Source organism: Sorex araneus, chromosome 1 (genome assembly GCF_027595985.1).
Source record: "Sorex araneus isolate mSorAra2 chromosome 1, mSorAra2.pri, whole genome shotgun sequence".
Classification (NCBI taxonomy): domain Eukaryota; kingdom Metazoa; phylum Chordata; class Mammalia; order Eulipotyphla; family Soricidae; genus Sorex; species Sorex araneus.
In genome coordinates, this window is record NC_073302.1 from 298,158,518 (window position 1) to 298,185,756 (window position 27,239).

At 45.7% G+C, this 27,239-nt stretch overlaps 1 protein-coding gene across 1 annotated transcript in view; it reads right to left on the reverse strand.

The window, feature by feature from the left end:
* Positions 1 to 11,527: 11,527 nt before the first annotated feature.
* The window catches only part of NALF1 (NALCN channel auxiliary factor 1), a 555,696-nt gene continuing 539,984 nt past the window's right edge, over positions 11,528 to 27,239 (reverse strand). The window contains exon 3 of the mRNA XM_004614077.2: positions 11,528 to 13,660. Within this exon, the coding sequence (XP_004614134.2) occupies positions 13,365 to 13,660 (296 nt within the window). The 3' untranslated portion in view covers positions 11,528 to 13,364. The remainder of the gene's footprint in view (positions 13,661 to 27,239) is intronic.

The window sequence follows — 27,239 nt, forward strand, 5'->3', positions numbered from 1 at the left end:
TGGAATGTAGACAAAAGGCACAACTGTTGATCCAATTCTCGGGTTGAAATTGATTAAATAACAAGGCTCCCATTTTAAAATCACTAAGAATAAAAAAATATAATTTTTGTGTGTGAAAATTGTTATATCTTATCACAGGGTCCTTAATTACTTATCTAAAAATGCACTCAGCTGTTTGTTGCTAGCTGAGCCTCCGTGTGACTGCTTTGGTTTGCTGAGTGCGGCTGGCATCTACACAGCCTGCCTGCCTGTGTAACCTGGTGTGCTCCTACTGGAATCTCAGCAAAGCGGATTGAGGAGGTGCCACCCCGTTGCAGACGCAGTCGAGGGGTCCAGAGACTTCAGACTTCAGTCTTGGCCATGGTTCCCTTTTCACTGAAGTAAGAGTTTTACTTAGGGAAATAGGAGGAGAGAGAGAGAGAGAGAGAGAGAGAGAGAGAGAGAGAGAGAGAATAAAAAAGAGCACTGAAAAATGAACTTCTCCATGGGGGAGAGGCCAAGAACACACATCTATTTGGTCGCAAAATCTTCAGGATGGAGAATGCACCAATTTTCATTCCTTTCTAGTGACTTGTTTTATTTTGTTTTGTCTAGATATTTTTGGTCTGTTTTTATTCAGTTGCTCTCCAATCTCATCATAGTAAGATGTCTTTTTCACTATTTTGATCAGAAGCAGCGATCATTCCTTTGCTAATCATATTTTGTTTAGCTTTAAAATTTTTTTTGTGTGTGCTCAATGACCATACCTCCTTGGGAGAGCTGATTCCTTTGTGCATTGGGACCTTAGAATATTAAAGCTAAATATTTCTGACTTCTTACTACAAGCTCTATACTCTATAGCTATACATCCCTGTCTGAATGCTGCCTTAGCTATGATTATAGCTAATTTTGATATATTGTTTGACATATTCTTACATATTTTTAATTATTTTTATGAGCTTAAATACTTATTTGTTTGTTTGTTTGGGAATCACCCATCCAGCAGTGCTTAGGGGTCACTCCTGACTCTGCTCTCAGGAATTACTTCTGGAGGTGCTCAGTGGACCATATCCGGTGCCAGGGATCATACCTGGATGAACCACGTGCAAGGCAAGTGCCCTACCCACTGTACTATTACTCTAGTGGTCCTGGGTTAAAATATCATGTAATCATGTTATCCCGTTAATCACCAATTTCTCGGGCGGGCTCAGTAACCTCTCATTTCATCCTTTCCCTGAGATCTTAGAAGTCTATCTCGACTTGGCCCTCCTAACGATGTTGCACTGGGGGCTCTTCAGGGTCAGGGGAATGAGATCCAGCTTGTTAACTGGATTTAGCATTTATTCATATGGGAAGCTTGCAAGGCTGTCCCATGTGGGCAGGAAACTCTCAGAAGATTGCCAGTTTCTCCCAGAGGGAGAAGTCGGCTAAAGATATCTGGGAGCTTGCTTTTCAGTCTCTCTCTGGATGTTGGCCGTTGATGGGATTACACACACTTGGGTTCCTCTGCTGCTACCTTAATGCGTGAGGCCTGTCCGAACGTGTGGAGAGGGGCCTCGAGCATGGCTGCAGCTAGGTTCCGGTGGTCTTTGGCCGCCGGGAGCTCTGTTTGGGGTGGGGAGGGAAGCTGGAGCCCATCCCCTCCGAGGGGCCCCAGGAAAGACAGCCAGGCATGCGGGCAAGAGACTCTATTTAAATATATTCTAAATAATTTGTATTTTCTTTTCTGTCTCGCTTTTTCTCTCTGTCTCTCTTCCTCTCTCTGTTTCTTTCTCTGTCTCTCTTTTATTCTCTCTATTTCTCTTTCTCTATCTGTCTTTCTCTGTCTCTGTCTCTCTCTATCTCTGTTTCTCTCTCTTTAGATCACACACAGCTGTGGTCGAGGCTAACTCCTGACTCCATATGCAGAGATGACTCTGGAAGGCTCAGGTACCACAGGAGACATCAGAGATAGACCCCAGGTCAGTCACATTTTACCCACTGTACTCTTTCTCCAACCCTAGCAATACTATTTTCATGAAACTTTTGTTATACTTAACTCCAAAGTAATTTTAAAACAAATAAATTTCATAAAATAATAGAAGCCGTAACTTAGAAAGATGAAGACTGCCAGATCACATTTATTATATTATATTTATTTAAGTGATAGCACAGGGGGTGGGGCATTTGCCTTGCATGCTGCTGACCCGGGTTCAATTCCTCGATCCCTCTCGGAGAGCCCGGCAAGCTACCAAGAGTATCCTGCCCCGAAAGGCAGAGCCTGGCCACCTACCCGTTGCATATTTGATATGCCAAAAACAGTAACAAGTCTTACAATGGAGACGTTACTGGTGTCCAGTTGCGAAAATCTCTGAACAACGGGAGGACAGTGCTACAGTGCAGTGCTATATTACACTGCAGCTTTAGTTAAATTAAAACATTTTTCATATAAGAACAAGAGATCTGCCTTTCTCTTCTGTGCATTTGATTATGAAATAAGAATTTCAATTTATATAATCACTTAAGTGTACACTGAAATGGAGAATATTATTAAATGGAATGTATTGACATTAACCTAGAAAATTAATTTTGACTTGTATACAGCTGTTCTAAATCAGCTGACATTCAATTTAGGGTTTTTTTGCATTTCTAGTGAGCTCTTCCTTAATGTGGTAGCTCATAAATAAGCTTGGGATTTTGACAACAGTTCCATTATCATAACTAATGCAAATAAATTATAATTTCTGCATATAAAACCAAGCAGATGTTATATGAAACTTAATTTTAGCTAGTTTCCCTAAACTAAGCTAAAACTCAGAATGGTCCACTTAGCCAGAACTTTCTTGTGATCCTTTTGACTCACTAATATTATCTAATTAAATCGTATTGTAGTTAAATTGTATTTTTATTACCAGTTGGTAAAATCAACTATCTAGTGTTCCCATGCCGCAGAATATATATTTTTAAGAACCATCCCTCTTGCCTCTTTGTTTCTGAAGATTCTGAAAAATACAGATTAAAAGTTTACTTATAATTATTTTTTTTCTGAACCAGCTGGAGAATACAGTGGATAGGTAGCTTGCCTTCTAACTGGACAACCCAGGTTCAATCTCCATCCCCCCCGCCCTGTTGTCCCCTGAGTCTTCCAGGAGTGACTCCTAAAAACTGAGCCAGGAATATATCCTGAGTACTGCCAGGTGTGGCAAAAAAACACCTAAAAAATCAATTTTTTTCTCGGAGAAAATGAATATTACGAAATGTTAGGATTTCTCTCTGGCATCCCAACATCTGTAGGTTTCATGGAGAATTTGCAGCTTCCCCACGAGTGATGATCCTGCTTACAGGAGGTTGTACAGCGTCTGTAATGAGGGATTATGAAGTTTATGTGTATCATTAGGTTTTTGCATCTTAATATATTTCTTTTTGAAGAATAGTAATTTCTCTATCAATTTGAGATAATAAGTTCTATCACTGAATCTTTGTGCACAGAGATCATTTGATTATTTGCCAAGAACGAAGAGTGGAAGCAGGGAACTCAATTATCCTCAAACCATAATTGTAATTGTCAGTTACGATTTGTCAAGCTAGAAGATAAAGTCTATTTTAAAATCTGTCATTTCCCTGAACTCTATGATAGTGTATTTTAACAACTGACGAATTTCAAGAATCTGGCAACTTTATGATGTAGCATACTTAATCAATAGTGAGCCCAAGCCCTCATTTGAGGACTAAAGACTGGGCAGCTCTTAACCTTAAGCTAGAACATTTTCTAATTTCATTAACTTTGTGCACTAAAGGTATGCATGAAAAACAGGACAGCAAAATAACACAGTAGGAATGACACCTGCGCCTGTATGTTCATTGTATCACTATTCACCAGAGTCTGGAAACAACCCGAGTGCCCGAGAACAGACAACTGGTTAAAGAAAATTTGGTATGTCTACACAATGCAATACTATGCAGCTGTTAGGAGAGATGAAGTCATGAAGTTTGCTTATAAGTGGATGGTCACGGAGAGTATCATGTTAAGTGAAATGAGTCAGAAAGAGACGGACAGACATGGAAGGAACTGTACTCATTTGTGGAGTATAAAATATCATAACACCCAAGGACAGTAGAGATAAAGGCCAGGAAAATTGCTCCATGGTTGGAGGCCTGCCTTATGAGCTGGGGAGAAGGCAACTGTGGTAGAGAAGGGGTCACTAAGTCAATGATGGTTGGAAGGAACGCTCGGGATGGGAGACGTGTGCTGAGAGTAGATAAAAGACCAAACGTGATGGCCTCTGGTCATCTGTATTGCAAACCATAATGCCCATAAGTATAGAGAGAGTAAGAGAGAAACTGTCTGCCATAGAGGCAGGGGGAGGGCTGGGATAGGGGTGGTGGGGAGGGATACTGGGAACATTGGTGGTGGGAATGTGCACTGGTGGAAGGATGGGTGTTCGATCACTGTATGACTGAAACTCAAACATGAAAGCTTTGTAACTGTAGCTTGTTGTGATTCAATAAAAACAGAACAAAAACAAACAGGAGAGTCTTCGACCAGACAGTTTTACTGCTTTTCTCCCACATAAATGAATGGGCTGGAGCGATAGCACAGTGGTTGGGCGTTTGCCTTGCACACAGCCGACCCAGGTTCCATTCCTCCGCCCCTCTCGGAGAGCCTGGCAAGCTATCGAGAGTATGGAGCCCGAGCAGCAGAGCCTGGCAAGCTACCTGTAAGTATTGGATATGCCAAAAACAGTAACAATAAGTCTCTCAATGAGAGACGTTACTGGTGCCCACTCGAACAAATCGATGAGCAACGGGATGACAGTGACAGTGACAATTGACAATGGAAAAGCCAGCATATTTTATTTTAACTTTATTTAAACATTGTGGTTTACAAAGTTGTTCTTGTATAATTGTTTCAGGCATTCAACGTTCCAACACCAATCCCACCCCTGCAGTGACCATCTCTCCACTCTTGTCCCATTTCCCAAACACCCCCAAGCCTGCCCCCTTGCTTGTTTTTAATTATTTAAGACTGAAATTGAATTTTAAATGATTTCACTGATTAAAACGCTTCCTGATTAAGGACAACAGAATTATACGAAATGCTCTGTGTTGGGGAGAGAAGAAGGGACTGTTCATGGAAAAATCATACTGGCTCAGAGAGACTTGTGACTCCTCCAAAATTGTCAGGCTAAAAAGTGCCTTTTACTCAGGGTTGATGCACAAACATCAGTGCATTACGACAAGTGCCCGACCTTGACAGGTGTTGGGAGAAAGAGTTGCTTCCCCGTCACCCCCCTGTTCTAAGCAATTGGCCTGACACTGCCCATCACCCAGGCCTTTTATTCTCAGCGCTTTCATCATCGTGATATTTTGAAAGTGGACATGCCTGACCCACACTGCCTGCTCCACTGGGATTGAAGCGTGAAGAGAAAAATCTCGGCTATATCAGGTAGGCCAGGAAAAGGACAGACACTTGAGACTAATTATAGGAGAACCGGAGTAAATGCTGGGTAAGATTATTAGACAGGAAACCATAAACTTCTGTTCTGCTATGGTGCTAGGATTTGGTTGTCTACATCTTCCCAACATGCAGTGTAATTATAGCAAGAGTCTTTATCTTGCTGCTGAGACATAATCCCCCCTGGGCTGCAGGTTAATATTTCTACATGTGCATGGACTGTCCCTGGTCCCAAATCTATTTTCCTTTGTGGATTTGTTTGATGAAGGATATAGGAGAATAAAGATTTCTTTACTTCTATTTCTCTTTGCTCTGACTATCACTCATATTTATAAAATTACCAAGTTTCATTTATTCTACACCCTAATACCTCCTCCAATCCACCCCTTTCTTCTGGCTCATTTGCTGGAACATTTACTCAGTCATTATTTCTCAGCACTGTTCCATCCCTAACTGCCTTTCTTCCTTTAAGCCTGCTCTAGCACTGCCGAGGGAGACAGCTCAGTGCATAATATCCATGACGCAGTGTTCTTGAAAGCACTCTCTAGTGCCTTTCTCACTCTGACGGTCAAAGGTGGGCTGCTGGGCAGGCTTAGGAGAGCAGCCTTTCCAACCAGACGTAGGAGCTCTCTGGCCTATCTCTCTACTTGCTCCCTCTCCTTCCTCTGCTCCTTGGCTTCTGACTTTTCATAGGACCACAAGTTATGCCTTTGGGAGTACAACCAGTCCAGCAGAGCACAGCCCGTGTTCTAGAGTGCGTGCAGTGTTCCGTTGCCTCTGAGTCTTTATACCTTGCTGCAGTACCATGGCCAGAGCCCTCCCTGCACTGGTCTAAGAGCTCCTGAAACATCACAAACCTTCATTTTATGGTTATTAAAATTCTAGCCTTGTCCCAGGGACATGAAAGCTGCTCAACTAAGAGTTTCCCCAGCAATTGCCCTCAATTTGTGTCTGTCTTGTATAATCTAATAAACTGTTAGACAGGCTTTCCTCTCAAATGAAAAGCATCAGACCTCAGGCACTTCTTTAGGTTTTTAGCCTCACGCATATGAGCGTGGGGCTTACTCCTAGCTCAGTTGCTCAGGGATTGCTACTGGTTGCTTAGGAATCACCCCTGGAGGGGCATGGGGCTCAATACGCAGTACCAGCTGTCAAATCCAGGCCAACTGCAGGCAAGGAAAGTACTTTATCCCCTGAACTGTCTTTGAGCTCAAGGTACTGATTTAAATCTTGAGAACTTTTGCACCTTCTGGAAACATGTTTGTTTGTTTTTGGTTCTGGACCCACTCCTGGAGGTGCTCAGGGAATGCCAGCGATCAAGTCCTAGGCTGTGAGTACAAGGCCAGAGCCCTATTCGATGTACCATCATCTGGCCACCCCTCTGGAAACTTTCATAAAATAAATTTAAGCAATCTTGAACCAGAGCTATAATCTGGTGGGTAAAGCACTTGCCCTGCCTGGAGCCAACCCAGGTTCAATTCCCAGCATCCTATACGGTCCTCTGAGCATTGCCAGGAGCCATTCCTGAGAACAGGAGTAATCCCTGAGCATCACCGGATGTGGTCCCCAAACCGAACTAAAACAAGCAAAAATGAGATCTATAGTGATGCAATCTCACTATAGATCTCTTTTGATGCAATCACTTTTTCTCCCTTTTATTACCTAGACAATTATTGATACTCGTCAAGTGGCTTGTAAGGAAAGGAAATCTGCATCCACACCCTGGAATCCCACCTGAACTTGCTTGCTGCCTCAGGGGTTGGTCAGGGCTGGGGCGGGACCACCATTCTCCCCGGGACTGGTCTCCCGGGGTGGGATTACCTATTCTCTCCGGGCCTACCTGGCCGTCCTCCTTGTGGGGGGGTTCGTAACACATTTCCACTTTTCTTTGGTGGTGGGGAGACTCTCAGGCAGTGCTCCACCAGATCCAGGCCACCCCCAGTGCTCTCAGTCTGTGGAGTTCAACGATAGGATCCAAGGAGGCGGCGTCACTTCGGCCACGTTGCGCCAGGGCACCCCGGAGCACACAGACCATGTCCTGGGTCCAAGTGGTGATGAGGGTCACACCTGGCCTGCTAAGCCTCACCTGAGCGGCGTATCTCCACTGGCCCCTCCTAGGACTCACCTTCGAGAGCCATCAGCGAGGCAGAGAGGGATCACTGACTTGCCCAGGAATGGTCAGGTGTGTCTCTTTACCTGTGAGTGAAATTGCATGTGGATTTGATACGATCAATAAGTGTTTTATAGGATTTGGACATTACCTGTGGTTGCACAGGAATACAATTTCCTAGATAGTTAACTTTTTGTGTGTTTTTGGTTTGAGGCCACAGCCAGTGGTGTGGTCAGGACTCAGTCCTGGATCTGCACTCAGGGATTACTCCTGGTGGGGTTCGGAGCACATTCCTGGGAGCCGGGGCTCAAACCCGGGCTGACTATGTGCCAGGCAAGTGTCCTGCCTACTGTATTATTCAGCTTGACATAGTTTACTTTTAACTGAAACCAAAGTTACTTGGCATCTTTCCTTTAGTCTTCATGCTTTCAAAACAAGAATGTTAGATGCAGTGGTGTTGCAATTGCATCATTGGCAAAATATTCAGATAAAAATCAAACCAATGGAATTGTTTGAAGATGTCACAACTGATTTCAGAAAGACTTCAGAGAATCCTTGCCTAGAACATATGATCTCGGGCCATGTAAGAGTCTTCTTTGGACTGCCTACCTTTGTGGCCTGGGATGAAAGAGCAAGGTGGTTTCTGCTTTTAATTTTGATTGGAATGTTTTATGTCAAGCCAGTACAGTCCACAAGTTCTATCAAGAGTGAAGGACATACTTCAAGTCTTAAGCTTTACTCCGAGGTCTATACTTTTTTGTTTGTGTGTTTGTTTGTGAGTCACTCCCAGCAGTGCTCAGGGCTTACTCCCAACTCTGGCCTCAAGGACAACTCCTGGCTCGGTTCTGAGGACCACATGTGGTCCTGGAGATCAAATCCGGATCAGCCACATGCAAAATAAGCCACCCTTATCATAGTTATAGAGTTTGCAGCAGCTCGATCCACCTCACCAAGGTCACTGAGCTGCTGCTTTCCACCCCGGTGAGTCTCGTCTCTCCTTACTCAGAGACACATGCTCGCCATCGCCCAGTGCTTACGTGCTACAAGGAAGTTTTTCCAAACATCCTCAATTCTTGGAATGTGGTGAATATTGTGGTTATTTAAAATTCTTATTCATTAAGAGAAATAGACTCACCGAAGTAGATATGACTTTTAAATGAGTGTACTGGTCAAACTTTAGCAGAAATGTAGGAATTTACCTAACATTATCTGTGTGCTCTTAGGGACTAGGTAATTATGTAATTCAAATTTTACTTTTAAGTGGATATATGTATGCCTATGTCTATTTTATATATATAATTTACTTTTATTTTAAAGGTGTCCATAGAAATACAATTCCTTTCTTCATATATATGCATACATACATATATACATACATATATAATGCATGTATATAATACTTAAATACCTGCCTGCAGTTCTTGAAAAAGAAGATGCATCTTGGATTCATTTCCTTGCAGATGGAAGGCTCCCAGTTGCTATAGCAGCACTCCTTGTACCTAGGAGGAAGATGCTCCCCATCACTATGGCAACATCCCTGTACCTAGGAGGGAGTTGCTATAGCAGAACTCCCTGTACCTAGGAGGAAGATGCTCCCCATCACTATGGCAACATCCCTGTACCTAGGAGGGAGTTGCTCTAGTAGCACTCCCTGTACCTAGGAGGAAGATGCTCCCCATCACTATGGCAACATCCCTGTACCTAGGAGGGAGTTGCTATAGCAGCACTCCCTGTACCTAGGGCCAGAGAGAGTGCTGGCTCAGAGTTACTCTGTGTCACACTGCGCCAACACGTCATCTATAGCCCAGGCGTCTGGCATATAGCTGCAATCCCACCCATCTTTGTTTATTCATTTTTCCTGGAAAAATGATGTTCTCATCCATTCATATCCTTATCCCTTTCTAGAAAAACCTATTCTTTGCTTTTTCCACCTCCCGTCTTCCTTTTTCTTTCCTTCCTTTATGTCCATTCCATCTTCCTGCCCTCCGGCCTCCCTTTGTTCTAGTGGCTGCAGGAAGGGGTTCTTTGGCCCTTTACTGATTCATTGGTAAAGAATGGAATTCTCTGTGTGGTAATGATGTCACTTCAAAGAACAACTTTCCTTTACTACATTGTAGGATAGTGGAACAAAGCAACATTTTCCCCTCCAGAGAGAATTCAATATGATGAGAAATGACAGGTAGCTACACTTATATAATTTAACATTGGGTTTCACAGTATCAAGTGAGATCAAAGTCAGGACTTCCCCCATTTCAGAATAAAAATGCAATAATAAACCTGGCTAAATATGTCTCATATGCATATGGATTTTCTCTGTTTTCAATATGAAGGATATATATATATATCCTTATATATATATATATATTATAGGGCATCTCCAGCAGTGCTGAAGTTTGCGAGACTGCTCTTGTGACACTCTGCCTGGCTGTGAGCGTCTCTCGTGCTTGGGGTTCGAGCTGCCAGTACCAAGGATCGAATTCAGGGCCTCGAGCATGGAATTCCTCATTGGGAACTGTCAACACATCCCCAGGAAAAACTGTGTTAACACCACGGTTTATTAGCCAATGTGGAATGGAATCTGCTATCAAGGAATTGTAGCAAGATGATGATTAAAGTGCAAGCTCTGCTTTTTTCCCCTTTTTTTCCAGAATTGAAATGTGCATGCTGATTAAGTATAAAAAATGTAAATGATCAAAAGATATAGTGAGAATTGCATCCTGAGCATTTCTGGACTTTGCCAGAGTTCATGTCTCTTGGGACCTTTTCCTGACCCCGAGAAATGGCCTCACTTCATTGTACAGGTGGACAATGCCACAAGGAAGGGGCAGCATAGTGCCAACAATAAGCTCTAGGTGCTGAGTGTGTTCTCACACTGTGGCACTGTAGCACTGTTGTCTCATTGCTCATCGATTTGCTCGAGAGGGCACCAGTAACGTCTCATTGTGAGACTTGTTACTGTTTTTGGCATATCGAATACGCCACGGGGAGCTTGCCAGGCTCTGCCCTGCAGGCGGGATACTCTTGGTAGCTTACCAGGATCTCCGAGAGGGACGGAGGAATCAAACCCAGGTCGGCCGCATGCAAGGCAAACGCTCTACCCGCTGTGCTGTCTCTCCAGTCCAAGAGAGAGAAATATACAGGCCATGAGGAAACAATCCTCGGGCAATGCCCCGAGATTGCGGGGCCAGCTACTCGCTGGGGATAAAGGGCTCTTGCCCCGCCCCGCCCGCCCCGCCCACCTCCCCCCTGTGGCTCAGGTGTATAATTAAGCCCCTTCCTTCTAACTCTTACAGGTGTCCTGCAGAGGGTTGGCTTCTCTTCTCCTCTTTGCTCTTTCCACTGTAAGTTCAAGCTGCAATAGGGGCAAGTGTTACTACTCAATTTCCTTTTTATTTTGATATACTCGAATGAGTTGCAAAAAGTGTCAAAGAGAAAAATGAAGCTTATTAGTTCTGAGAGGCTGGTTTTACCCCCAGCCCTAGTCGGGGCAGGAAGAACAGTGAGGACATGGGAGATGGACACACAGCAGCTGCGACCTGGTCTCCACTTAGGGACCAGGTGAGCGAGAACTGGCCCGTCGGAACCGCCCCCACTCAGCCCCGTGAGCACTCCCCGACACCTCCCACCCTCCCGACCCCCCTGATAGCTACATTCTACCCCGAGTTGGGCTTTGAAATATTCCATAAGAATTTAACAGTCGCAGTCACTTAACGCAGCTAATAAGTGCCGGAGAGCTCCCCGCCCACTCGTGCCCCTAAAATAGAACCGTATTTCCATAAATTAAATATTCTGTGCTTATGTGTGTATGTGCATATGTGAACGTGTTTCCATTTGCATGAAACAATTTCCAAAAAAATGAACAAAAGCTGGAGAATTTTGCGGTTTTTTGTGTTTTTTTTTTTGTATTTGCGCAGACCATTTTAGGATTTTCAGTCTCAACAGAACACTATTAAAACAAATAATCTAGTAAAATATTTGTGCATGTACTGCTAAACAATTCTAGCAATTTTATTAAGCAATACCTTTATTATTTTTGAATATTCTTAACAGACTGGAACAAAACATTTGTTTATTTAAAACAAAATATGCATACTGTACGGCATGTTGCAGGATTAAGTATGATGCAGAGATTAAAGTTTGTTTGAACAGAAACAAATGCCTGGGGGAATTTCATAGCTATAAAGTCGATAACTAAATTTTGTTCGCTAAGAGGACCTTCCCTATAATTTCCTTCGTCTCCCAGCTACACCACGAAGAAATCTGAAGTGCACTTCCCAAGCTTAGTCAGAGAACAGGAAGGAATGTAAAGTGTTTTTTTTTTTAATTATTTGTTTTGTTTTGTTTGTTTTAAAAACAGCCCTTATTAACTCTTCCTTCCACTGATTCTACTGTAAACTCATAAAAGCCTTTTTAGGTTTTTTTTGTTTTTGTTTTTTTAGAAAGCAAATTCATAGACACTCAGCGGGTGAAATGTTCCCGCAAAAGAGGGAAAAAAAAAATCACAAACAATGCAGCCCGTGTCTCTCTCTTCCTCAACTACCTAGAGCACGTTAGTGATAAAGTGTTTGCACTTTAATGGAAATGGCTAACCTACTTACTTTAAAAAAAAAAAAAAAAGAAAGAAAAAGAAAAGAAAAAGGAATCCCTCCTTTGTGATAACTCAGGAATTTGCAGATGCTCTATGCCTGGAACCCTTTAGGACCCTATGTTGGGGAGATACTGGGATAAAATCGTATATATTCTGTAGATGCAGGTGCCTGAGCACGGCCACCGGCCCCTCCGGCCGGGGCGGAAGGGGACAGTCTGCAGTGGCGGGCGACCCTCTGCGCCCCCCGGAGCGGCTGGGCCTTGGGGACCCGGCTCAGGAGTCCTCCTCGCCTTTGATTTTGTTTCCAACATAAAAAAACTGCGTTCCCGGCCTAAGGCCACTTTCGCAGGACGGCGCAGAGGGGCCCCCCACCCCCTGTCCCGCGCCCCCGTGTCCCCCAGAGGGCAGCGAGCTGGGGGTCGCCGGCTGGGGGTCCCGGTGGGGGGGGGCGGGGAGGCAGGGCTCGGGCCGGCTTGGCAGAAGGGGCGCGGGAGGGGGAGCGGGAGCGGGAGGGAATTTTTTTTTTCATTTTTTTTCTTGTTTTCTTTTTTTTGTCTTTTTAAATGTTTTTGTGATTTTTTTGTTGTTGTTGTTGTTTTTTGCTATACCACGAGGTCATAGCAGTCATTCCTCTATTAGCAAGTGACAGGACATGAAGACAGAACTACCAGATGGACACACACAGCGACTAGGGAGCAGGGGGTGCCTAAGAGACAGTGAAGGGACGCACTGGCCCTCTGGGAAACCGTCCCCCAAGGGATGCCGCCCCCACAGGTGGGGCCCACCCCGCAAGGGATGCTGCGTCCAGTGTTCCCAAGGAGTACCGCATCCACAGGTGGGGACGGCCCGCAGGGACGCTGCGCCCATAGGTGGGGACCGTCCCTCCCCCAGGGATGCTGCGTCCAGTTTTCCCGAGGAGCACTGCATCCACAGGTGGGAAACCATCTTCCAAGGGATGCTGCATCCACAGGTGCGGCAAGAGACAGAGAAACCCAAACCGAGGGGTGGGGAGGGGGCGCAAAGAAAACCTCCGACAGTAAAACACAGTGTATAAAATGGTGAGAAAGGAGTCACTGGACAGCCTCCGAGGCCATCCAAAGCTGCTTGCGTCCTCGCTTTTGGCATCCAGGCCGCCTTCCCACGAGTCTCCCTCCGGGCGGGGCGACAAGTGCTCAGTGAGCACCCGGGGCGGGGCGCGAAGTGCTCCGGCCCCCAGCCCCCCGCCAATGCGCGTCCGTGTCCGCGCGGGGTGCTCAGTCCTCGTGACCCGAGCGCTCCTCCAGCGCGCCGATGCCGCCCAGGCTCAGCTGCGTGGTGTTCTGGGCGGCCGAGGCGGTGAGCACTGTGTGCAGGAGCATCAGCACGAGGACGCACAGTCTGAGTCTGCTGGGGCACAGTCTGGGGGCCGCCGAGGCCGGGAGCGAGGTCCTGTGGCACGAGGCGCTGAGCTGGGTGGCGGGTCCCCGCGCGGGCGCGCCGCTGCGCGCTGCTTCCCTCCGGATGTCACAGCATTCTGGTCCGTCATTGGTCAGGAAGGTCTCATAGAGCCCTGCGGGGGAGGACACAGGGCGGTCAGCAGGCGGGGGGCAGGGCGCGGGCGCGGGCCCGGGAGGGCGTGCTCAGTGCGCGTCTGCGAGGGCTGCCAGCTGGCCCCCTGCACTGACCACCTCCTCCGGGTGTGACTGCTCTGGCCACCGCGTGGCTCTGGGTTGCCGTGGACACGGTGGGGGCCTTCCCGAGGTCACAAGGGGAAGGTGGAGCTTTGGGACCACGTTGGTGGCCAAGGACCTTCCAACATCGTTTGTGTTCAGCAGGAAAGGGGTGAATTAAGGCCCGGCCCGAAGCCGCAGCCACTAGCAGCGCAGTGGAGGGACCTACGGGTGGGTCTAGCTGGGCAGTGAGCACCCCCCACAGAGCACCCAGTACCGTGCTGAGCGGTCACGGCCATAGCACAGCCAGTGGGAGACCATTTCCTTCTTCATCTTTCTCTAAATATTCATCTTTTTATTCCTTTTGCTGCACCAGTGATGACTACGCTGAAGCTATCGGTGTCATTTGTGGGGTGGGCAGGGGACGCTGGACCATTGCAGGTCTTGTTCTTACCTGCCTTTCTCAGCCCACCTGCACCATTGCCAGCATCTCTCTCTCCCTCTCTCTCCCCCTCTCCCATTTCTCTCCCTCTTTCTCCCTCTCTCCCCCTTTTCTTCCCCCTCCCACTCTCCCCCTCTCTCTCCCTCTTTTCTCTCTCTCCCCCTGACTCTTCCCCTATCTCCCCCTCCCTCCTCTCTCCTCCCTCTCTCCTCCCTCTCTTCCCCTCCCCCTCTACCCCCTCTCTCCCTCTCTCCCTCTCTCTCTCTTGCCCCCTCTCTCTCCTGCTCTCTCCCTCTCTATCTCCCTCTCTCTCCCCCTCTCCTGCCTCCCTCCTTCTCTCTCTCTCTCCCTCTCCCTCTCTCTCCCATTTTCTCCCTACCTCTCCCTCCCTTTTTCTCTTTCCTCTCCCCCTAACTCCCTTACCCTCTCCCTCTCTCTCCCCCCCTCCACTTGATTTTTCAGCATCACATATCTAACTCCTTCCTTTTCTGCTTTCCCCTACAAACACACATTGCCCTGACTGAAAATCCAGAGGATATTTGGAAAACTTGCAGGGGATGAAAACAATAAACAGCGACTTGTTTGCAATCTTTCTAGCCTTTTCTCTGGCTCTGTTCCAGATGGCGATTCTGCCTGATTCCCTAATCCATGCTGAATTTTCTTTCCACTTCACCGAAGCATTCCCCTACCAGTGTTGGAATGTAGAGTTTACACAAATGCTATAAAGTTTCTTTGAAGATGTGGAGCCCAGGTGCAGTTTGGGGGAACCTCCTAGTGAGATACGGTAGTTGTGAGAACTGTACCAGGGTGCTTTTATGTGGGGAACCAGGCAGGGCTGAGCACAGAGAAAGAAATAACTTGAATTCTTGGCTACTGTTACTAATAGCAGCTACAAATGCTGCCTATTGCCCTGAGCTAGATGGCATCTTCCTTCCTTTCCCTGCAGACCTGCTACTCCACCTGCATTTCTCCCCTAGGATTGACTCCGTCCAGGCTTCCGGGGCTTTCTCTGCAGGAATTCTAGAACCACACCTCCACCTGCTAAAGCACTTTGTGTAGGTATGCAAAGAGTAATGATTATTTTTCTCCTTTTCAGCACAACTGATCTTTTTAACATAAATCCCCCGACTCATCTATCCCCGTGAAAGCAATAATGATGTATTTTAACTTTTCATCCCCGATATGTAACAGAATGCCTGAACAAAATACTTAACAAGCATTTATTAAATCAACAAATTCAACTCTATATTTGTTTAATAAAATAATCTGTTACATAATAGGTTATACATTTCAATCTTCAGTATCTTTTAAAGAAATGACCAAGATATCCTTATAATGATGCTTACAATATTCATTTCTTCTTAGGCATTCAAAGGTAAACTTCACCTTCGCCTAGATAGAATATGGAAAAAAAACTGAATTAATGAGGTCTGTAGCTCCGAAATTTTATTGTATGATATCTTTTTTAATATAAGCTACCTCACTGAAAGATGAATCAGTTATTTAAGTATACATTTTCCAATATTAAAATTCTATAAAGAGAGACTTTACAGTTAAGATCATAAGAATAAAAACACTATTCACTTAGGTCAACACTTTTGATTCTTAATAGTCAAAATAGGGTTTGCAATGTTACTCAAAACAGAAGCACTCCAAACTTGCTCAGTATCTGCTTGCTCCTTTACCACTAAATTCATTTCAGACAGTATAAGGCTGTACGTTGAGGCCAATACACACTCATCCTTTGACCTATAAAATTAAGACCCGTTCAATTCCCACCCATCTTTTAATAAGAACTTTTATTTATTCAGTTATACATGCATATACACCAAAACCCAAACAATGCCACTATATAACACTTATGTTCTTCATCTCTCACAGCCCAGTCTGAATTCTTTCTTCTAGGCAAAATCTTGTAGCTCTCATTTTATTTAGTTATTCCTGCATTTAGCCCCATTGATATGAATAAGATTTATACCTTTCTTGGTTTCTCATTTTCAATCATTCCTGGCAGACTCTCCCCAGGACAGGCCATTCTGTTCCTCCTTCCCCACACACCCTTCCCACCCCACCCCGCTCCTGCTCCCCCACGTGAGTTATTGTTCATTTATTTTAAGATGCTGCCAAAACAATGAATTCCGACATGTGACAAACATGAGTTTTCTGTTCCTATGCCCCTGGTTTTCCTTGAGTTCATGGTTGACTGAGAGTTCTCTGGATACTTACTAATTCATTTCCCCAAACTGTGCTGGTGCTCTCGCTGAGTTTGATATTCCATCGGCCTTACCTCCCTGAGCCTTTTACCATGTGCAGTGGTTGCTTTGATGCCCACCACTCACTGCCAGCCTAAAATCTCCTCTCCAGTTCTCCTGGGGTCCCAGCTGCCTCTGCCCTGTGAGCCTCACTAACTGTGCTTCCTCACTTGGGCTAGCAATCTCCTGTCTTCCAAAGGAAATGCTCAGAGAATACATTTCTAAGGTGCGATGTGTGCTGCAAAGTGGCCTTCTGGGCCCTCCTACTGGCCTGCTTGCTGGGCTGAGCACGGAACTGTAGTTTAGGATTCCTTCAGATTTTTTCAGGATCGGGTCATATCAAATTATGAAACTTTGTGCACTTGCCCTCGATTTTTTAAAACAATCCTCTGTCCTATTTTTCTCCTTCCCCTCATCCTTTCTTGATCGCCAAATGATGGAGGAGCACTGGACATTGGGTTACCTACTGAGGAATGTCACGACAGAGCCGCACCGGGACTGCTTGCCTATGTTGTCCAGACGGCAAAACATATTTCTCTCCTGGTGCTCGACCAGAATCTCCATAAACACCGAACATCTGGGCAGAGAGCTGGAAGTCACACACCTAACAGCTGGCCGGGAGGAGGAGCAGAACGTCCTGGCTCTGCGCATGCTCACCGTCTCCACTCTGTCCCCTGCCCCCTCCCCGTGGGACCAGAGTCCAACAGCAGCTCAACAAAGACTCCCTCTCACACAGCCAGCCCTTGCGCCTCTGGTGAAGACTGAAATTGCTCATTTGGATGAGGGTGTGGCCCGTGGAGGTCTGACTGGGTCGTCAAGGTTGTCGTCTATGTTGTTGCCTCTTCCTCCAAAGTATCTTCTGCTGTGAACTCCTATATGCGGAGAGGGTTTGGGCATCTCTCCTGCTGGGCTTCTCCTCTGCTGTTTGGCTTATCTTTCCAAGGTCTCTGGCAATCCTTTAGCACCATCAACTTTTGAGCTTCTAAGGGGTTTGGGTGGTATCTTCTTACACACTCCATTTATTTGTGATTGTTTTGCATGAATGGTCTATTTATTTGCATTGATGGCTAAAAGCTATTTCTCCTCTGTGGAGTCTATCAACAGAAACTTACTGCTCCTTCCTAGCTTCTTCTCAGGCGAGGCGCTCCACCTGACAGGGAGAAGGTCCTGGTGCAGCGCCCAGTGGTCTGTGCAAACACAGACACCTGCTCCTTCAGCTGTGGAGTATGTTTGCATGGGAATCTTATCTCAGGGTCCTTCTGAAACTGGCACGAGTGGAAGGAAAGAGACTTGTCCAAACCCTCCCCACGCCAGCAGCCAACTCCAGCGGGGGTGGGCGTCCAAAGGTCCAGTGAGCATGATTTAGTCAGGGTAAGTATGAACAGAGATCCCAAATTCAGATGAATCCAACTGCCCTCATACCCCGTAGGCACCATTCGAGTCTGTCCCACCCTCAGTATGCTGCCACATGCACTTGTCTCCCGGGCATTCTGTCTGCAGCCACTAACTCTTCTTATCCTCTAAAGGACCGAAAAGAACATAATTCCCCAGTGAAAAGAAATGATTTCTCAAATAATTATTTCATTGCACAAATACATAAGTGATTGAAGCTAGGAAAGAAAAAAAGGAAATGTTCAAGGTAATGAAATGTTGTTATGATACATTGTGCTTAAAAATGTTCTGTTTGCAGTTATTAATAAATCATTCCTGCTATTTGATCTCCAATAATATTATCAATAACAATGATGGTTCTATCTTATAGCAATAACCTCATAGAGTACTTTTTGAGGATTATATAATTTACACAACCTTTGAGGACAGTGACTGAAAGGTAATGAAATTCATGATATTAACTCTTTCTAGTTCAAGTTAGGATAATAGTAGAATCAGAATTCATTATTAGGAATATTTTTTAAAATATCTGATTTGATATTTTTCTGCTTCTAATCCAGCTAAGCCATTTATAGGGCAACTTTTTTTTCACAACTCAAACAATATTCAAATATTACTTAAGAAAAACATTCAAATAGTTCTAAGGAAATCCTTAGACAAAACATGACATTATTTCAGCATAATCCTTCGTTATCTCAGTGAGTTACCATTTTTCCGGTTTCATGGAGAACAATTCACAAACATCATGGTTAATGTGGAACCTTTACCACATAGATGGTTTGATTTTCATAGTTTGTGAAATGATTATTAGACTAGGTTCCACTAACACATGTTTTCTCACAGTAGGAACAATCACTGTCACTGTAATAACACTGTCATCCCATTGCTCATCGATTTGCTCGAGCGGGCACCAGTAATGTCTCCATTGTGGCACCAGTAATGTCTCCATTGTGAGACTTGTTGTTACTGTTTTTGGCATATCGAATACACCACGGGGAGCTTGCCAGGCTCTGCTGTGCAGGTGGGATACTCTCGGTAGCTTGCCAGGCTCCCTGAGAGGGACGGAGGAACCGAACCCGGGTCGACCAAGTTCAAGGCAAACGCCCTACCTGCTGTGCTATCGCTCCAGCCCAGTAGGAACAATAGAAAAAAAGAAAAGAAAAAACAGATAAAGAAATTGCTTGCCCTGCGAGCACAGGCCGAGACACCCGCTGCAGCTGCGCCTTGCTTCCTTCAGCCCGGGACTGTCATCCACGGGTGGAACTTCCCCTCTGTCTTCTCTCACTTGCCCTCTCCCTTCCCCAGAAGCTGCGGACCACATTGTTCCCCTTCTCTTCTCTTTCCTTTCTCTGTATCAAAGCACTGTGGTTCACAAAGGCCTTCACAATAAAGGTTCAGCACGAGCTGTTCCCTCACCACCACCACCACCAGCGCCACAGGAAGCTTCTCACCACCTCTCCCACAAATGCCTCCTTGACAAGGACACTTGAGCCCTGAGTTGTAATTTGGGTCTCCTGCTTGCAGTGTTGTTGGCTCTGTGGTACATATGTGATACGTATGTAATGTACATATAACATGTATATTACACACCACTTCTCTCTACCACCCTGTGCCCCAGACCCCTGACCCCTGCCTCCGTAGCTCTTGTCCATCTCGTACTTCCCACATTGATTTCTATCCTTCCTTTTCCATCTCATGTTTGCAATCTTGGGTCCAGGGGCACAGCCTGTGTTTGACACTCTCCCTTCCCCCACCCTGCTCCTGTGAGGGCCACAGATAAGCGAGATCATGCAACATCTGTTCTTCGGGAGCCCCACATTTGTCCTTCCTGCGTCTGCTGTGCCCCAGTGCTGGGAAAGGAGTGTTTGAACCATCCACCCATTTACATCACTAGCAGATCTGTTAGGCTTGATCCTCATTTCCTAATCTAAAAATACACCTGAACTTGAAAAAAGGAGAAACTACTTCCTTTTAGCCAACCCCATTGTTTTCTATGATTTGCTATCTGCCATACGGAAATGCATGTGTTTTTTGGTGATTTGTTAAATGTGTGCTGCTATTAAGTCTGCTAGAACACATCTCTTTTAAAAAATCACACACTTGAGCCTGTATTCTTTTAATTAACAGGAGCGCTAACGAGGAAAGCAACAAAATTCTAGTTCTTTTATTTCCTTATATCTCATCTATTTTGGCTACCGTTGGATATTTAAAACTGATTTATTGTAAAATTGCTCATATCTTGTGTCTTCCGGTAATTGCACATAATAGATGCATATATGCTCCATCTGATCTAGGGATCATCTGCCTGCCCTGAGCAGGAACCCTCCAAAGCTAATTGAAATGCAACATGGAGAAATAAGAACAGGTGGTGGGATGACAATTAGAAAATTTGAGCCTATTGCATAAAATTCAGCACCCAGGGTATGCCAGGCAATGTGACAAAGGAGATGATGGCGCTTTGGGCTGTGTCGTCCACACTCCGCCGGCGAGGCCGGGTGGCCACCAGCTCTCCACATCCGGCCCTTGTGAGAAACACAGTTGCAGAGTTGGTGATTGGGTTTCCGTCAGGAGGGATGCACACTGGACCAGGTCTTCAGTGATGTGCCTGAGCAACCTCTTCAGCACGGCTTTCATCCTCACTCCCTCCCCCTCCCTCTGTCTTCACTTTCTTTTGTTTGAACTAAAAGGTGTATATTGGGTGTGTCCTGGTGCTTCCTGACAACATATTTATCTCTCAGAGCATCCGACCTTCGGGCATGTGCAAGGGTCAGAAGTGTCCTTGGAGAGTGAAGGGACCCGCAGCGGACGCATCGAGTTCGTCCCATGGGTGTGGGGTGCCACAGGGTTGCCTGCCTACCTTCCCCTCAAGCTCCTTGGCTGAGTCCTGCTGTCCTGGTTTCTGTGAGCTACCAGGGTCAAGCAGGGGGTCCTGGCTGCCTCAGGCCACCAGCACGAAGGTGGCCCTTGCGTTCCTAACTCCCAAACAGAGCTGACCTCAAGGCTCCTGTCACAAGAACGTCATACTGGCTGTCCCCGGCCAGGGTCTCCCTCGAAATCTCAGTGTTACACATTCTAGGTTTGGGTGTGTCACTGACTACATCTTGTTTTGCAGTTTTTGTTTCCATGTTGGGAAGATTTAGACACCGATGGGAAGTGACATTTTGGCTTTGACTTGAAAGATTGAACTAGAAGTCGTCCTCACTCCTAATACCGTGCTTTTCTTATCGCCAAGTGGATTTGGCCATCTGAGAAATGCTTGGTGTCAAGGCTGTCTGAAATTAGTATTTCAACTTTTGTACCTCTTACCTTTATTAAGTACCTTTGTGATTTAACATAAAAATAGTCTAGGGTTTACTTAGAAATAATGTGCAAGTATATATAATCATCTCTAGCATATAAGCTCTGTTCACTTTTAAAAAATAGATAAAAATAGAAAATAGGCGATTTCTATGTAACCTGCTAATTTTTGAGTATTATTTTATAATTGGGCTTCTAAAACTATGAAAAGTGAGAAGTGAATCTAAGCTATCTAGGGAAAAAAATTCCAAATTGTGGTAATCATCTGCAGAAAGAATTAAACTTATCAATCTCATTATATTTGTAATTTGTATGGTATCTCTTTCAAAGAAAAGTCTTGGGTAATTAAGATTTACATATCAAAAGGAATATTTTTTGAAGTGAGTGGCCAGAAATTTAAGATCTGAATGACAAATTAAAAGTAGTACCATAGTTATATCTAATAAATATTAATGACATTTTTACTTTTGTGTAGTTGATGAGGGAAAGATTGGTGAGGAACAGAATCACTACCCTACTTCATCCTGTTCTCTAAACATTGAACAGGTTGATCATCTCCAGTTGTTTAACGAGGAAAAGGAACTAAGAGTATAATGTAAAAGTTACAAGTTCCTTGAGTACTAAAAGAAAATTTTAATGTACTAAATATCAGATGAGAAAATACACTGAGGTATTTGAACAAATAAGAATATTATTGTTAAATTTCATTTATTAAATGATAAAATGTAGTAAGGAATAATGCAATTATCCTGCCTTCCTTCTCTCCTTCCTTTTTTTTTTTTTTGGTTTTTGGGTCACACCTGGCGATGCACAGGGGTTACTCCTGGCTCTGCACTCAGGAATCACCCCTGGCGGTGCTCAGGGGACCATATGGGATGCTGGGATTTGAACCCGGGTCAGCCGCGTGCAAGGCAAACGCCCTACCCGCTATGCTATCACTCCAGTCCCTCCTTCCTTCCTTCCTTCCTTCCTTCCTTCCTTCCTTCCTTCCTTCCTTCCTTCCTTCCTTCCTTCCTTCCTTCCTTCCTTCCTTCCTTCCTTCCTTCCTTCCTTCCTTCCTCTTTTTCCCTTTCTTTTCTTCCACTCTTTTTCCCTTTCCTTCCACTCTCTTTCTTTCTTCCTTTCTTTCTTCTTTCCCTCCCTTCCTTCCTTCCTTCCTTCCTTCCTTCCTTCCTTCCTTCCTTCCTTCCTTCCTTCCTTTCTTTCTTTCTTTCTTTCTTTCTTTCTTTCTTTCTTTCTTTCTTTCTTTCTTTCTTTCTTTCTTTCTTTCTTTCTTCCCACACTCAGGAGTGCTCAGGGTTTACTCCTGACTCTCAGGGATCACTCCTGGTGAGCCCAGGGGAGCATATAAGGTGCCAGGTTTGAACTCAGGTCAGCTGCATGCATGGAAAATCCCCTCCCTGCTGTGCTATCACTCCAGCTTCTCACCCTTCTTCCCGTACTGATAAGTGACGATTCCCATGTGTCTAAGACCAAGTAATGCGAGTCAGGAATCCGCAATCCCAACGCCCTTGCTCCTTCACTGGGAGCCTGACCCTACTGCAAGCTTCTTTGCCTTTCTGGCTGGTTTGCTCTCATAGGCGAAAGAGAATTTAAGGAGTTTTCCAAAGTGCATTCCCAACTCCACACATTTGTTAGGTGTGTCTTGGGTGTGGAAAATCTGGATCTCTTGGGTGAAGTTTCTGTGATTTCTCATTTAGTGCCGGCAACTTCACTGTCGGTTTTATTCACAGCTGTGCCCAAGAGTCTAACTGCAAGACACTGCCTGTGCCTGGTTATAGCCTTACCTCTTTACTCTATCTATATTTATTCTCTGCTGTTTTCTCCGTGAAATGGCACAGCGGGGCTCACATATTGTAAATCAGTATCACTGTGCAGTAGACTGCCTGCAGTCTTGACTTTTCAATTTGGAAATCCTTGGTAACAAGACTCTGCAAAGGAAATACCCTTGAAAACAGGAAACTATATAACTAATTCTGAGGCTGTGGTTTCTCCAACCTGGAGTTAGAATTGAAGAGACTGTTTTGTTAGTGCTTTGCTCCATCGATGCATTTAGAGTAAAAACAACATTTCCTGATTTTCTGTCTAAAAAGAAACCAGACTCTGTGTAATCACCAAATCCATAACCAACAATTCCCCTGTCTGTGCACACTCAGACATCGAGGGCACAAGCAATGGCTTCAAGGCATATACGTACTTCATAAATAGATGCTAACTCCAAAAATCTGTTTTCTCTTCACTGAGTTAGGAGGAAATGACTTTCTTAATTTGATGCACCAGTATTTGAAACAGTAAATGTTAACAAAAACAGTTGCAATTTGAATCAAAATGTTTTTATTCCAAAAAATACGCAAACCCCCATTGCTAATATTCTGACTCTAAAGAAAAACAACTCCTCTAGCATAGTGAGCAGAGAGGGAAATATCTGTCTGTCAGAGTCAATGCTAAATGGAACAAAATGAATGTTAGTTAGAATGATGTCTCTTTGAACTGAATTCACTTCCATTTGTTTGAGGATTTGAAGTCAGATGTTTGAGTGAAAATGGAGTAATACAATATGGAAACTGTCAAGATGAGTCCAGCATTGGAGGAGGTGGCATCGTGGCCAGCAGGTGAGGTATAGAGGGAGGAAGGTAGATCCCTGTCAGCAGTATGACACCCAGGAAAATGCAACTTGCATTAAAAATAATATTGTAGTGGGGCTGGAGCGATAGTACAGTGGGGAGGGTGTTTGCCTTGCACACAGCCGACCTGGGTTCAATTCCCAGCATCCCATATGGTCCCTGAGCACCGCTAGGAGTAATTCCTGAATGCAGAGCCAGGAGTAACCCCTGAGCATCGCCAGGTGTGACCCAAAAAGCAAATAATAATAATATTGATATTAATAATAATAATAATAATAATCTTGTGTAGAGGGGGGGTGCATCCTTCCTGTGAGCACCTCTGACCGGATCCCCAACGCCCCACAATGACCCCAGCCGAAGCTCTGGGTGCAGCCCTGGACACCCTGTTCACGGCCGAGGTGGCCTGGGTGGTCAGTCCCAGCCCGCCCTCAGTGGCACCTCAGTCCTTTCATTGAAGGAGCCTGTTGAAAGCACCGGGAGGGACCTCCCCTTCTGACCCCTCGCCCCATCAAAACAAGCTCAAAGTTGTGTCTTGCATATTTCCGTGGGGGGAGGTTTGGGTGTGTTAGTGTCGGCAGCAGCATCCCTGGATGCAGAACAGTGTTTGCTCCTGTCACGGTGCAGGTAGAAATCTGTGATTATGACTCATCTCATCCCCTAAAACCTTGGATTGCTTCTCTGATTTTCTTGCCAAATTTTAGCACCTGGGGGGATTGATTTATTGAGGATACAAGACGTGAAAGTTTCAACACAATGAGAGCAACCCAGTAACCGGGCTCAGCAGTAGGAAATTATCAGGATTTTACACTCAGTTGCAACGGGGTAGCATGGAATACCTGCGCTACGAAGCGACAAAGGAACCATCCTTTCACACTCTCCTAACGTGCCCACTGCCACAGACGTTCCTCCACCATTCCCAGTCGGTATCTCACACTCCACTGCTATTCTGCTGAGTACATTAAACTAGGGAAGGGTAAGGACACTTTAAACTCTAAAATAGATTTTTGAAACATTGTTTCGGGGACGCCTCTCCCAGCAACAATGAGGTCTAAATGTGTAGAGAAGTTAGGGTTCTATCAAATGCTATTACTACAGGTTTCCTTCCAACATAAGGACAGAGATGATGAAACAAAAATATTCCCTAGCTGAAAATAATTCATCAAGAACGCCAAAAGGCGTGTTTGTATTGGGAGGGGGATTTTTTAAAAGATCACTTTTCCCCCTTCCTTTTGGAGAACTTTTCATTTCTAAAGCAGTCTGAGGGTTCTAGTTAGAATTTCAAACATATCAACACTGGCTGGGCTGGAGAGAGGCACGGCAGGTGGGGCACTGGCTCTGCTTGGGGCTAACCTGGGTTCTACCCTCGGCACCCCCGACGCTTCTTTGATCCCTGCCAGGAGTGATCCTGGAGTGAAGTGTTGGTAGTAAGCCCTGAACACAGTCAGATTTGCCCTCAAATTAAAAAAAAATCACTGCAGTGTATCACTTGTCGATTTGCTCAAGCGGGCACCAGTAACGTCTCCATTGTGAGACTTGTCGTAATTGTTTTTGGCATATCGAATACGCCACGGGGAGCTTGCCAGGCTCTGCTGTGTGGGCGGGATACTCTTGGTAGCTTGCTGGGCTCTCCGAGAGGGATGGAGGGTCGAACCTGGGTCGACCTCGTGCAAGGCAAATGCCCTACCTGCTGCCTTATCGCTCTAGCCCCACCCCCAAATAAATAAAATAACTAAAAATATAAACATTCACTTACTGTAGTTACTAACAGAATTTCCAGACAGTCTCAGCTGACCTATTGCTGGGCAGGAGAACTCAGACCCAGAGCACAGGCCCCAGGGCGCTTCCCTTGGCTCCTATCCTCCCTCCCATAGAGATGCACGGCATGTGGGAAGAAATCTTTTAATTTGTAATTGCAATGTAAAGGTGACTACTTCCTTCTTCCTTATTACTCTGGAGACAGGAGCATGGCCCTCCGAGTCCCCTGCCCTCCCCTGCACTCCTCTGCTGTCAGCTTCACGAGCTTTGGAAAAAGGAAAGTCCATCTTTCCCTAAGAGATATATTTTTGAGACATCCCTGCCCAAACTGTTCAGAAACCAGATTGGATTGGCCCCTTATTGCCTCTTACTCATGGGACCACAAGCCCAAGACCCCCTTTTTAAGAGGCAGGGCTAGAGTTTCAGTGCCCGAGCTGGCGAGAGGGAGTGGAATTCACCCCAGGACTCCCGGTGTGGCGCCCGGAAAAGGCCATCTGTGAGGTGACCTAGTGTCCATTACTCAGGGCTTTGATGGGGTGGCGCTCCTTGCGGGACTGAGTGATCCTACTCAGGAAGCTGGCCGGAACTTCAGGTGACATGAGTCATTTATATATACTGTCACTGTCACTGTCATCCTTTGTCATCTATTTGCTCGAGCGGGCACCAGTAACGTCTCCATGGTGAGACTTGTTGTTACTGTTTTTGGCATATCGAATACGTCACGGGTTGCTTGCCAGGCTCTGCTGTGCAGGCGAGATACTTTTGGTAGCTTGCCGGGCTCTCCGAGAGGGGTGGAGGAATCGAACCCAGGTCGGCCGTGTACAAGGCGAACGCCCTACCCATTGTGCTATTGCTCCAGCCCACTTATATATATACATGCATACATAAATGCATATATAGTGGCATTTTATATGTACATATCTATATGTGTTACTTGATTGAGGTGATACTGGTTTACAAGAGTGCAACTATTTATTTTTTAGGGGTGCAATTGCCTCACCCCACCCACCACCAATCAACAATGCTCCCCCACCAAAGTTCCCACCAAAGTCTCTAAGATGCTTTGGTCCACCTTGCTCCAGGGGCTGCCTGGCCAGAGTGCAGCGTGTAAGTGTGTGGTTCCTTGGCTATCCCTGGCTTTGCTTCTGAACATGCAAGAGAGGCAGGTCTGCACAGAGCAGGGGTGGGTGAAGCGAGTTCACAAAAAGGCAGAACGGGAGCCCCAGGGAGGATGTTCTGAGAATGCCCGCACCCACTGAGCGAGGCTTCCCCAGCACTCTGAGGGACGGAGCCTGCGTGCCCGTCACTCCTCTGACTTCAGGAGGATTCTTCCCGCCCCCCACGGCCCTCCCAGACACCCAAGTCTTTGCCTGTCGCTTCCTGGGCTTCCTGAGCACAGAGCGCTGGGCCACCGCAGGGCACCGGGTGCCAGAGAGAGAATTCCCCATGCCCACAGCTGTGTCCCACGCTGTCCGTGCTCCATTGGTTTATGGATAACGGCCCCCGGGACACCAAGGGCCCCTGCTGTGAGCCTGGAGAGACCGTGGGAGGCGGGAAGGAACCTCAAGGGGTGCCGGGAGCCAAAATGTCAGTATGGCCTGACCTGCAATTAAGGACACAACCCTTTTTTGGAAAAATGTCCTTACATTAAGAAATCAGCCTCTTCTTAGGAAAATGTTAGAACACATTGTGTAAAGTTTCTGAGCAGCGCCCCAGA